Source organism: Amblyomma americanum, chromosome 6, assembly GCF_052857255.1.
Source record: "Amblyomma americanum isolate KBUSLIRL-KWMA chromosome 6, ASM5285725v1, whole genome shotgun sequence".
Classification (NCBI taxonomy): domain Eukaryota; kingdom Metazoa; phylum Arthropoda; class Arachnida; order Ixodida; family Ixodidae; genus Amblyomma; species Amblyomma americanum.
In genome coordinates, this window is record NC_135502.1 from 61,407,092 (window position 1) to 61,420,749 (window position 13,658).

At 44.4% G+C, this 13,658-nt stretch overlaps 1 protein-coding gene across 3 annotated transcripts in view; it reads right to left on the reverse strand.

The window, feature by feature from the left end:
• Positions 1–13,658, reverse strand: part of LOC144094745 (solute carrier family 22 member 4-like) — a 35,624-nt gene that overhangs the window by 17,230 nt on the left and 4,736 nt on the right. Inside the window, exons 2-9 of one of the 3 annotated variants that reach the window (XM_077628656.1) lie at positions 12,146–12,262; positions 10,330–10,610; positions 10,007–10,110; positions 9,086–9,240; positions 6,109–6,277; positions 3,757–3,904; positions 1,571–1,656; positions 433–647 (exon numbers count right to left, since the gene is read on the reverse strand). In XM_077628656.1, the coding sequence (XP_077484782.1) occupies positions 433–647; positions 1,571–1,656; positions 3,757–3,904; positions 6,109–6,277; positions 9,086–9,240; positions 10,007–10,110; positions 10,330–10,587 (1,135 nt within the window). In that variant the 5' untranslated portion in view covers positions 10,588–10,610; positions 12,146–12,262. Of the gene's footprint in view, positions 1–432; positions 648–1,570; positions 1,657–3,756; positions 3,905–6,108; positions 6,278–9,085; positions 9,241–10,006; positions 10,111–10,329; positions 10,797–12,145; positions 12,263–13,658 lie in introns of those variants that run through there. The other 2 variants (XM_077628655.1, XM_077628657.1) reach the window with 2 other exon arrangements.

The following is a 13,658-nucleotide window of genomic DNA, read 5'->3' on the forward strand; positions in this document are numbered from 1 at the left end:
CCGACCGCGGCGGCTGCGTTTTTATGGAGGAAAAACGCTAAAGCGCCCGTGTGCTGTGCGATGTCAGTGCACGTTAAAGATCCCCAGGTGGTCGAAATTATTCCGGAGCCCTCCACTACGGACCTATTTGCTCCTCTCTTCTTTCACTCCCTCCTTTATCCCTTCCCTTACAGCGCGGTTCAGGTGTCCAACGATATATGAGACAGATACTGCGCCATTTCCTTTCCACCAAAAACCAATTATTATTATTATTATTATGTGCAAGGTTGCTAGGTCCATGTATTATATTTACAACATGCGCTTCCTGATAAATTAATCTTTTTTTTAAGTTTTAGTGCATAATATAGTCTCAGCACTGACCGCCTGAAGATGTCATAGCCGAATTCTCTGCAGGTTGCCAGTATTTTTCACTTATAGCCTTTTGCAACTCACCGGGCGGCACGAGCCAGAGGACGACCAAGACCAACGCCGAGAAGCAGAAGCTACCGCAGACGGTGCGGCGCCGGCGGCAGTACTTGACGAGCATTGCGTTGACCAGCCTCACCGGGTACTCGGACGAGGCGCCGACAGTGAAGTTCACGTACGGGTCACCGCCCACGACAGCCGTGGACACGGTCATGTGGTACCACATCAGGCCGTAGACTACCCTGTCGGTGGACAGGCGGAAGTCACTGCATACAATTATACTACACCGCACGGCAGCCACGGGCTTCCTTATGCACACGGCTTCCTATTAAGAGCGGGCCTCAAACTCTGGGTACTGTATTTAATTCTCTTACAAAAATTTCTGATGAGTTTCTGATAAAAAGTCAATGATTTCAGACATGGCACTCATGACGTATTTCTGATGACTTCTGAGTTGAGTTTCTGATGCATTGGCAATTAATATTGCTCACCATGTTTCTGAATAAGACGTGATGTGTTTCTTCCTGTTAAGATACGCACTAATTTCTTTTGCATACATGCTGAATTCAATGCGCGCTGATGTAGAAAGGCCACAATTCTGGGATTGGATGGCAGCAGTGAAGGACAACATCAAGGATAAGATACTTTTCTCAGCTATGCTTCAAAACCGATCCTCTTGAGGGCAGAGAAAACGCTTAACTATGAACGGCGCGCACGTGACAATAGGCTCAAATCTAACGCGAACACTGCCTCCTCTGGTCAGGAGACAACTTTTCCGCTGGTCCATCTAAGAACATCTCGCCTTATAGATATTTATGCGAAAACGGATATTCGAGAAGTCTAAGTTGATTTACTGCGGAAGCGTGACACATCGATATCGTACTCGACTTGATGCGTAGTACACATCAAAGTTTGAACCCGCTTCACGTTTACATGCGTACTGCATTAACGACAAAGTACTGAAAAAAGTTCTAAGCGTCAAGCCACAAAGCGCTCTGTTAAACTTACTGGAAGCACAAAACACATAATGAAGACGCGCACTTTTGAAAGACGCATTCGCAGTGGCTAACCGCACGCACCGTAATACATTGTTAACCTCGCACTCTTAAGATAAAAAAGAACGACCCTGTGGACATTTGCCCTTTAATTCAAGGAGCAAACTCACTGCTGGAAGCTGAACAGAGCTGTTAATGCGGCCCAGGCTTTAGTAGAGAACAGGTCAGCGACGCTTGCTCTGCGCACGTCCCGAGCCTTAAAAAAAGAAAACATTGAAGGAAAATTGGAAATTGCTCACTTCACCCACTGCTTTGGGCTCATCAAGTTACACTTCGCACTTCTGAGCAGACATACGACGGGGTTGCTGAGATGAAGCTGCAGTCATTGCTTTCTTTTTAAAGACTCCTTCCCGTCCACCTATAGTTCACCTGTAGACGGAACATCCGGGACATAAAAGACGCTTAAGTGGCCGACGTGATATCGTGCCGTCGCAAGTATACTTCACCGCTCCAGCTTATGGACACGCAAATGCGGTTGCAGCATTTAAACGGTGAGTGCTATGAATGGATTCATCCGCCCGCACGGCTGTGTTGCGCCGTTGCTGTCAATAAGAACCCACCACAAGAAACAAGTATGCAGAACTTGAGAGGGGCGGATAAGGAAGTTCGAAAAATTTTCTACCGTGACAATGCAGCCGAAGTCACGGTAGAGTTGCCGGCCTATACCTGCAATCGTAGCATAGATAATTTATATTTTCCATGCCCGTATGCGGATATTTTTAGAAGAGGCACCAGCAGCGATGAAGAGCGCATGACTGCTGCTGCATTGTGAGTTACGATATTGAATATCAAGAGAAGAAAACAGTGGCTCAGAGTTGAAGGTTCACCAGGCGATCAGGCTAGGGGTGCGGGCTTTTAATACTGGCACTAGCAACATCCGAGTGCTCGTTCCAGCTTTCTCTCTGTCGCCTTTCTCAGTGTTGCGTTGTAGTACTTAAAGTCAAGTCAAGTCAAGTTTATTTTTCTTTTCGTCGAAAAGAAAGGGGCCAGGACTAAAAGCTGTGAAAGACAGCTTGACAAGGCCCTGGCCCCCCACAATAATTGGCAGAGCAACAGCTAGGAGAAAGATCAGTTTGCATCATTTTATACATCGAAGAGTTTCATATTATTACTTTTGTCCGTATGAAAATAAGACACACAGTAAAGCACAGAAACAGAAAATTAGACACATCCTAAAAACACAGTCTTAAAATTAGAATACATCAAGATAACATTCTAAATACAAAGCAATACTAGGTTCACAACAGTTGTTCACAGCAAAAAAGACAAATTCGGCGATTAGACCCATATAGTGGATCGAATCCAGTTGCATGCAACTTATTCAGTAGTTTTGGTACAGTGTAGCATAATGATTGAGTGTATGAATACGTGCGAGGCACTGAAACAAGATATTTTTCTTTGTGTCGGGTTTGTCGGTCTCGGATATTTTCTTTTAATTCTGCAAGGTTTACGACAATACATTAGATTTTATGAAATATTTATATGCTACGATTATCTTGTAATCAAAAAAGGAGAACACAGAGAGGACATTATACTTCAAGAAAAACTCTTTGGTTGGATGACGGTAAGACACACCCGCAACATACCATAATGCTCTTTTCTGCAACAAGTGTAATTTGCAACAAGAACTACGGAAGTGTTGCTTTCACCACTGACGGCAGCAAAGGGTGATCTTATCGTGCCTCTGAATACTTGCACCATCGAAACATAGTTCTAGTGCGACCCGGCAAGTCGAGGCATATACTGGAAAATCGATCGGCATTATCACCATACCAGGCAATGTCCTAATACAAGTGAGCCAACGGCTCCAATTATCTGTTGCTCGCTGCCTTCAATGATACCCGTTCTGCTGTGTGTAATCGCTGTTGATCGTATGGGCGTGTGCAGTATTTTGTCAAAAACATACTAACCAAGAGGTTAGATTCAAAGATTTGCACTGAGGAACATGCATTTAAACTTCGATGAAGTGAGGACTACAGATCCTCTTGCCTTAAACTGATCGAAACCCTGATGATGGGAAACGCCCCACACTGCATGACCCAATAGGAAATACGGCGTGCTGCATATGTTTAGCAAACTCTGTCCCTTTAAGGAGAGATAAAAAAAAGCGAACTATGGTGTGAAGTCGTACATGGCGCGCCATGTACTTTTAAACAAGCTGCATCAGAAGGATACGCCCATTCCTTTCTTTGAATCATTATTACCATTCCTATAACTGAATGCAGCTTAAGGGAATTTAATAATAATTTATCATGTTAGAATAATTATTATCATGGGCTCAGGGACGCGCACTCACCGCAGCCTTAGTCCGCTTCGCCTCTTCAGTGATTTCGTCAACCAGGCCTTCCGTACCGCGACTGTTTTTGGTAAATTTGGTGACCACTTGCTTGGCAGCCCGAAACCGGCCCGTGGCCATCAGCCATCTGGGAGACTCTGGTAGGAAACTGGGGCTGAACGGTTAGAGCCTAATCACGCCACTTTGACGGACTCCCCCATCCCTTCCCACAATGTGCGTGCAGTACTTTGTTACACTTGTGTAACCCCATTACACACGCAGTACAAATTCCGCAAAACGAGACGCCGTAACGCTGCTTTCAGTAGTATCGCAGCTAATTGTATGTGGTGTGCCACATAACTTGTGCTTGAGAAAGAAAAACTTTTATAGAATTGGTCGGAAATACGCGGTCTGTGCTGCAATGCCTGTCCTACAATCAGTTGTGGATATCGTATTTGTGTGTCTGCGTTTATGACCTTATTATAAGTTATGCCCTCGGTTATTATGCATGGCTAATGTACGGTGTTCTGTTCTTTCTACAATTTGGTGTGATTCTGACTGCTCATTGCTTAGCGTTATCTTAATTTATTAAAAATGTTAGCATTGCTAGCGTGGCTCGCTCTGAGGTGTACTGTGCGTTGTAGTTGTGATTTCTGGGCACCATGTCATCAAATCTAGAGTGATCTCTTTCCCTAAGTGACTAAAGAGTAGCTTGCGCCACAGTCATGTACCAACTTCTCAATCCATGTCGCAGTAAAGAAAGAAAAGAGCGAGCAGAACTGTTGCACACCGTGTTGGTAATTCAATAACTACTGAAGTTTTGCTATGCCGGGAAGGCACGGTAAGATTCAGTTGGACAACAGCTGTACAACAAATGGCGAAATTGCTGTCTTTAAGAGAGAATGGTAGCGAAATTAGGGAAAAAGCTCTTCACTTAAAAGCAGAGATTTACCAGCCTGCCTGAAAACAGAGGTAATGATACATACACTTCTTAAGGGACGACAGAGCGACAGATGAAAGCAAATTCAGGGCGAATATCCGAGAAACGCTGTTTCTTGGTGCAAACATTTTATGTGGTCGCAGAGGGGTTCAATAAATTGCCAAGGAAGTAAATGTATTCTTAGTAAGGAAAAGATAAGTTTAATTTATAGAGCACTTTCTATTAGCCGAATAAGGAGTTCATAATACCTATATACATTTTGTTGTTAGATCCACGTGCACAACAGGCCTCTATTTTAAAATGATGATTTTTTTAGTAAAAATATGCTAATCATTTTAGCTCTTCAAATGAGCCCCAGTTGTCACAGTATGGGCGGCTGATGACACGTCCTGAGCAGCACCGAGGAAATGCGACATTGAGACTCAGCGGGTGATGAAGATTTTCTTTGTTATTGGGATGTATATTAAAGACCTCAGATTTAGATCTGGATCAATAGGATTTGGGGACCTGAGCAATCGCGACTGTAAACTGCAGACGCGATATCTTTTTCTATACGGTTGCATAAAACTTTTATACAGTAACGTGTTGTCCAGAAGTGCTATATTTATTGAAGACCATATTGCCCGTTTTGCGTTGCTCAGAACCTTTTCGAGCCTTGTTGTCCGCCTTTTACTCTCACAAAAGTTACAACATGCTGAGCTTCTTTTTTGAAAATTCCGGAATTTTCTTGAAAGTCATAATTTGCCTTTCGTTTCGGCGGACAATCCTGATCACCTTTTAGGCGTACGTGTCTTGTAGCGTGATAGCTCGTTCCTTGCCACTGTAGGCCTCGTTGCCTATTATTCCATAGTAACACTGTCTGTCAGTCTCACGCTAACGCGACTCCCTTAGGGCCGTTTCTTGTAATTTTACATCTTCTTTGTTTTTGGTCCTCATCCACTGGTTCCTACTCCACGGCCTATAGCAACGTGAACCACCGTTTAGTGAAAATGCACAAAAAGAAAGGAACACCAAACAAAGACAAGAAATACGGCCCCAGGATATAGTCACACTTCAGTATAATGTTTTCACACAGTATGGAAATGGTTGCTTTTTTGGGGGGAAAGGAAATGGCGCAGTATCTGTCTCATATATCGTTGGACACCTGAACCACGCCGTAAGGGAAGGGATAAAGGAGGAAGTGAAAGAAGAAAGGAAGAGAGAGGTGCCGCAGTGGAGGGCTCCGGAATAATTTCGACCCCCTGGGGATCTTTAACGTGCACTGACATCGCACAGCACACGGGCGCCTTAGCGTTTTTCCTCCATAAAAACGCAGCCGCCGCGGTTGGGTTCGAACCCGGGTACTCCGGATCAGTAGCCGAGCGCCCTACCCACTGAGCCACCACGGTGGGTCAGTGGAAAAGTCAAGAAATGTATTCTGCGCATGCACCTACCAGCTGAGGGCCAGCAGTGGAGCGAGCGGTAGCGAAGCGTAGAGTTGGGTGGCGCGCCACTCCCTGGTCAGGTAGTGCAGCCACGGAAGCAACAGCATGCCCGTCGTCCAGCCCATGTCTATCGTTATCGTTGGCAGGTACCGGTACCGCGGGGACACCGTCTCCATCGCTGGCGTCAACGGGAGAGAGCCATTCATTAATTATCGCGCTTTGTCTTTTGCACAGTGATCTGAAAATAGTCGCGGGATCTGTTCACAAGCAAGACCAAACGGGTCTTAAAGGAGCTAGGGAAACTCATCAATAGAGACTTATAGAATAGGGGTATGCCCTGTCATATTTATCATAAACTGCTGTTCATATTTATCATAAAATAAAGCAGGACATCACATCTTTCAGAAACAAGTACGTGAACAGAAACATACGCTATAGTCTGCGAGTCACTTCTTTTATTTCCAGTCGTGCCCGGACAAACTACGGCACCGAACACATTGATAACCAAATTTCTGCAGTTTGCAATGTGTATCCTTCCATAATTGACGAAGCTGTAACTTGTAAAACCACTTGTCATTTCAAAAAGAAAATGAAGATGCTTTTTATGCGTACGACTGACCCATCAAATACTTGTGCTATGTAGTGTTTACAGTGATAGCCTCACTCCTGTCATATTTTCTATTGTGTGGCGAACTCTAGCGTTACTGGTCTTTTTCTTTTCTCTTTGTTATCCTATGTGCCTTCATTAACTTTCAACTACTGTGAAAATTGAACTAAAGAGCTTGTTGAGTTTTAATGAATGTAACCACCCTTCTGCCTTTGATGTGTGACCCGGGGTGAGGCCTCGTCAGGAAGAATGCCAGCAGCTTCTTCCTTTTGTCTCATCTCGTGGGCATGTACTGTGCATACAAGTTCATGTCTGAATAAATGATTGATTGATTGATTGAAATAGGGCATAACGAGGTGCCAGTGCGCATGCGCACAACAATAACGCCGCTCCAGCGCGTGCGCACTGACCCTCCGCTTTGCCCCTATAATCGATAGGGTCCCCTTATCGGACGAAAGAAGGGTTACCCTATAGGACGAAAGAAAGAATAGGATGAAGAATACGAATAGGAATGAAAGAAGAGTACAACGCCTATTCACGGCGCTCTGTTTTTGTTAGTACAGGACCGCTTAAAAGTTAAAACTTCGCCGAAGCTCCTCTTCTCTTTAAACGCCCAGTGGACACATCACAGAAACAACTGAGAGTTTTCTCGAGCCTATTTGAGCATCTTGGTCAGGATCCTCCTAGCTGGGACGGGCAGACTAGATTTCCATAGATATGGTCTGGCGGTCTCCTCTTCGTACGAGTTCTGTGCTGAACCCGAAAAGATAATTTCTTTTGTTGTCCTGCTGCCGCTTCTCCTCTCTATGGAGGCGCCGGCTAGGAAACTCGTTTCAACAGCTCGGCCTGAGTTTTTCGACTGGGTAAGTTCGGCCCCTTGGCGCTTCTACAGCAACAGCAACAAGAATGTGGTCTCCACCATTCAAAGCTTCGTTTTAGAAAGCGAAACGACTCTCACCCTGAAATCTTTCTGAATTCAAACTTCTGTCTGTACATGCACAAAGTTCATTCGTAATCAAACCGTCAAAAACTCTCGTCATATAATCCTCTTCTCATTTTCAGTCAACCATCTCATAACAACCGATTTGTTTTTAATTTTAATCTCCCAAATGTTTTTTGGTTTTTAAAAACAACTTTGAACATTTGCCAGTCGCTGCCTGTGTCTTGGCCAATCACCCGCCGTTGGGTAGGCGTCATTTTTTTCTTGAGGACTACAACAACGACAACAATGACCAATCAGTGTTGCTCAGTGCGTTAACTAAACTTTATCTCGTTTGTGTGCTCTTCAGATCTCAGCAAGACTGGCAACGGCGGCATCATTGCCGAAGAATTGGACTTCGCGCAGCGACCAAATGCCATTTTTTTCCCCGATCTGTTGCTACTAACGATGTGCGACGAAACAGCGTGAGGGAGCGATGGGATCCGGGATACCCTGCATTGATGTGCCTAGTGACCTAGCGAAATGAAGCATAAATTGGGGCTGCATAGTTTACAGCGGGACCAACTCTTGGGAGGTCACCTTGAACCGTCGTGTGACTACTGCCCGTTGCAATTTTCGACAGCGATCAACGCACATCGCCGTCCATCAAAGGAAAGTCAAGGCAAGAGAGAGAGCAGAACAGAAGAAAAAACAAGATAAAGAAGAAAACGGAAGAAACAGAAGTAGAGAGACAATATTTACTGAGGTAAATAAGAAGAACAGAATTAGCGAGAAGAGAAAATGGAGGGATGTAGTCGGAGAGAGGCAAAATGAAGGAGGGGAAAAAGAAAGTACTCGCTAGATGGCATGGTTGAAACATGAAGGCTATTGCCGAATGTTTTAGTTAAAGCGTAGCTTAGTTTACCTAGAATTCCTTTTTTCCCCTCTTTAAGTTGTACAGGGGGCGTGAAAAGTTCTCAGGCCAGTGTCTGCTTTTGAAACGTGTAGAGGAACATTTATGACACCCACGGAACTAGAAATGTCTGCAGGAGGACGCAGAAATATTCTCGCATCTGAGAACCTCCGTAGTTTCATAGGCACCCTAAGTACCAGAATATTCTACTGAACAGCAGACCCTGTGTCCCGGGAACTTTATGCGCGCACTACACCTGACGACATTAATAGACATCCGCAGTTTCACCGAGGCCGTACACTTTCTGTAGCTTCTTGTGATGGTTCAAGTTTCACCTTGAAGTGCTATTTTATGCTCACTTGTGTTGCCTTTTTTCTTATTTTTTCTCCTCGTAAAGCAGTGCTTCTCGACCTCCTGTGCTATAGCCAAAATGTAGATGGTCCAGGGCTTTGTCAAGCTGTCACCTGTCGCTTTTGCTCCTGGCTCCTGTCATCATGTACGACATGGTGGTCGAACAAAGATTATTATTATTATCATATGATCTCACTGAGTGTGTAAATGACGTCCGCAAATCCGGATATTCCCAGGGCCACGGCGAAGCGCGATGCATAGTACATGGCGGCCGAAGTACAGAAGGCGGACATGGCGCTCGCGCCGACCGACAGGAGGAGGCCGCCTATCATCGTCCTCTTGCGCCCAAACCTGCGTGGTACGATACTCATGGCGCTTAGGCAAAAGGTTAAAGGACTCTAGGGAAAGGAACAAATTGTCAAAGTAGATTACGCAAGACCATAATCATGCATACACAAAATCGACACATTATCGCTCTGCAAAAAAATTGCATGGTTAATCGTAGTGCTCCTTGCTGCCTGTGAGCACCGCATGGAACACATTCATTGGTTCTACTCAGATCAATATGTTTTATATATTACACTTAAATGAAGTAAATGGTATTCGCCCTTTGACACAATATTCCTGGAAAGTAGCCCCCTCTCCCTCTTTCCTTCAAATTTTGCTGTATAATAGGAAACAATGCATGATCATTCAATTATTGATTGTTGCCTAATTGCTAGTGACAAGCACATTTTATCTTTTTCTTAAATAGTTTTACTCGTGGCGCATGATATACAAGAGTAACTTTCAACTTAAGTACAGAAATAACCATAAAACTCACACTGCTGCATAAACGGGTTGCTCTCTTTCGTATCGCACACGGGGACGCGACCAGTTTCTAGTAAAAGACACTGATGGTGCTCTTCAGTTGACGTTTTGAGAGATGTTTGAATTCAACTTGGCATGCCTGAATTGCAAGCTCAGAAGTGATTAAGTATCAAGCGCGGGAGGCGCAGTATTATACGTTATTCAGAGATCATGTACGTTCTTGCTCTCGAAGACCCTCCGTGCTATAAACGGTTAAAACGTGGTTCGAAGCAGATACAGCGAATATAAAACGGTGTCCTGTGCTCACCAGTCAGAAATTTGGGACGAGGCGACAGTTCCGACGACAATCCCAGCCATATAGACACTTCGGACCAAAGAATTCATCCACCTATCTCCGCATACCATGTTCCACTGAGAAAAATAGTAGCACGAAAGCGTCAGTTGGATAGTTCGAACAACCTCTATTATTCATTCAATATAAATTCTCCTACAATTACTAGTATACAGACGAACACGTCCATTTTCAATCCTTGGAAAGTATCGCCACTGAGAAAACCATTGCGTTGTATGAAGTTTGAGGTGCGATATTTCTTTTGAGTAATTTTGTATTCAAGGGCGGAAGCCGCATACCTCTTCACTAACAGTTTTGCCGTAGATGCTGTGGTCGTAGTCCCAAGATGTGCAGGGTTCCAAGGGGCTTTCGTTTATTTCCTGTTCGTTTTCAATAACGGGAGAACGGAAGCATTGTTCCGTGTCATTGCCGGCAGTGCTGAGGCTGTAGTTTGCCCAAAGTTGATTCGTGGGTAAAGAAGTCCAGTTGGAAGCCATCCCCAGGCCGTCAGCGCAGCGGAAATTGAAGTTTGACGGCGCCATGAACACGGGCATCATCAGGTTCCACGTGGCCGGCAGGCCTCGCAAGAAGGCAAACACGAAGATGATTGCGTGAGTAAAGGACAGATTATCCAGAACGACATCCACGTTGGTCGAAGCCATGTCCCGGAGTCTCTTTCAAGAAAGCAGTTCGGGTAAAACGCTGTGCCTGCACCAGCCACATGAAGATTATTGGGCTGAATTCCTGAGAATGCACTAAATTTAGATGCCTCGAGCAATCTTAGTTTAAGCATGGTGATTCACATTCGTCCATGTTTGCCGTCAACCAAAGAAACATCTACGCGTTGAAACGTTCACAGTGCATTAAGGCTGGCACAGTCCTGTTTGTTTTTAATATTTTCATATTAGTAACGTGCACCAAGAAATGTCTTTCCAGTGTTTTTCGGTAGAAAAAAAACAATAATGTTTTTTTTGTTTTCAGTCATGGGTGGAGAGCTGAGCTGTTGTGAACACTGCATAGCCCCGGCTAAATTCGCTGACGTTTCAAAATCTAACAGAAAAAAAGGCAAGGGTGAAAGCACTGATATGCTCTCGTTTTGGAGCATTTTAAAATAACTCCGTTGTGGCAAAACGTTAAAGTTCCTTAGTGTCTTTTATTGATCACGGAGCTTCTTCCACACATCTGCATATGGTCAGAGCTCTTGGCGGAGCTTATGTCCGCAGCTTGTGGTAAGGGTCCAACGAAGCGACGCAAGTGACTAACGGTTATGGGAGACGTTGTATTAAGGATAGGAAAATCATTGAATGGTACTCTTCTCTTTCAGTGTATCGAGGTCGGGGCGGGGTGAAGCGGTGTTTTTCTGCTGTATAATGTAGCAGCTTTGCTGGTGAAAATTCACATGCGAATGAGGCTTCGTTCCACTGTTGCTAGCCCACTTCAGGATATCACAGTCTCATGTTCCACTCGAATGGTCAGGTTCTATGCTTAAAGTCGGCGTTGGTAAACTCTGCCGCGGCTATTCTGCCTCCACGCACTTTGCAAGAGAAGCACTAAAGTCAAAAGTTGCAGGAGTCACACTGTCTCAACAAAATCCTGAGCGACTGAAAACGTGAAACCAGCCAGGTCATGCTCAGAACGGCTACGTAAGCAGCCACTGCGCAAACATTATCTCGGAAAACAGAGGTCGTTACTTCTCCCGATTTTCATCTCTAGATACTGTTGTCTAGAATAGAAGACTTAAGGAGATTGTGGTTGAGCGGTCTGTATACGTAAGCCTTCTTTTTCGCATAAAACTTCAAAGTATTGCCCATTCTGAAAGCAGTTACTACTGCATGACAGGTGCCTTTAGTACAAATATACGGGTGCTTAATTCTCATGCAATGGTAACTGTTAGGTAATCAAACCTCAAAAAATTTTTCTAATATGTACAGGAGGTACAACATACTTAACGATAAATTTTTTTTCTCAGCGCACAGAGAATTAATAACAAGAATCGAAGTAATAGGTGCACACATATTAAATATACCAAAATGGTCGCCAAGGCGAATAGTCAGAGCCTTATAGGCGTGCTGTTGATTTTCGCAGTGTCATTATTGCGAGTTTCTCTGGACTTACCTAGTCAATGTTTCAAGCAGTGGAAATTTGTACTTGTGAGATGCTGTCCCAAGGTGCAACCTCTTTCTTGCGGCATGGCGCGTCTACACCTGTGCCTGTACACACGTACCTCTGCACCTGTATAAGAATGAAATAACTCGCTTGTCAAGAAACCCCTGTGTACTGAAGTTCGCAGCTGTTACTGCACTGTCAATATGTCTTCGTTTGCAAAATAACCAGCGTTGGAAAAATTCAAGCACGGAATGGGAACACTTTATCATTGTGGCTGTGGGGCAGCTATTGACGGCATTTTTTGTTTTAATATTTCTTTAGCAGCAGGAGCTATGAATTTTACGTTTAAAAATTGGAGGGGACGAACACTTAAGCTCAGTCACCAGCGATCTAGAAAAGCAACAGATTTGATGTCTATCTTTCCTTTTGTCATTGTCAGGTGTTTGGTGCTGGTTGTGCTGCGCATGCTCTGTTAGCCTTGCTGGGAAGCGTGCTCCTTTTAATAAAGCACAGCCGTTTGTCCGGTATTCAATGTGTGCATTCCTCTTCTTTTCCTTTGTCTTTTTTTTTTACTGGTTTTCCTCAAAAATACACACCAACTCGACCAAATTTCCACTTCCTGCACAGTTTCCTCCGTTATGTCTTCAAGTCTAAGCTAATTCAAGACCTTACCATCCTATTGTCATTGTATAGCACCTTGCCGAGTGCCTCCACATCCTACACAATGCGACGGTGAGGCACAATACGCAGTATATTTCATTTTTGGTCTCCTCATTCGGGCTTACCCATGTTCATTTCCGATTCTCCCATTTGCGGAAGAAAGTATTCAGACCCGTAAATTATTTTGTTCTGCAAACACTACTAACAACGCCCCCTCGTTGTTTCTGTAACCAATGTCATAGTCACGCACTGCCTGGTATCCGGCATTCTCTCCTACCTTCGCATTGAAGTCACACATCAGTTCAGTATGCTATATTTTTACTTGACTCATTGCCGGTTTCACGTCTGCATAGAAGCTTTCAATTATCTGGTCATAATGGCTGGATGCATGCGCACAGGCTTGCACACCTTCAATTTGTACCTCTTTTTAAGCCTAAATTCAATAACTACCATCCTCTCGGTAATGCTGTATAATTCCTCTATGTTGCTTGCCATATCTGTACTGACAAGAAATACCAAACCTAGTCCTTGTCTAGCCGTTAAAACCACGATAGTATAATACGGGCCCACCTTCCAGCACTGTGTATGATTCATCTGTCCTCCTAACCTCACTGGGCACTACGACATCGTATGTAATGTCATGTAGTTCCTCTGAAAACACCGCTAGACTAACTTAACTGGATAAGGTTATAGAATTAAATGTTGCCAGGTTCACCTTTCTACGAGGCCTGTCCGCAGCCAGAGATTCTCGGCGCCCTCCGCTGTGTCACTGGTCTGACCGCCAACTTCATCAGTTGCTCCCTAGCCGCTGGGGACTAATGGTCGGGAGTTAATTCGTGCATTCATATAGGAGGTTGTGGCA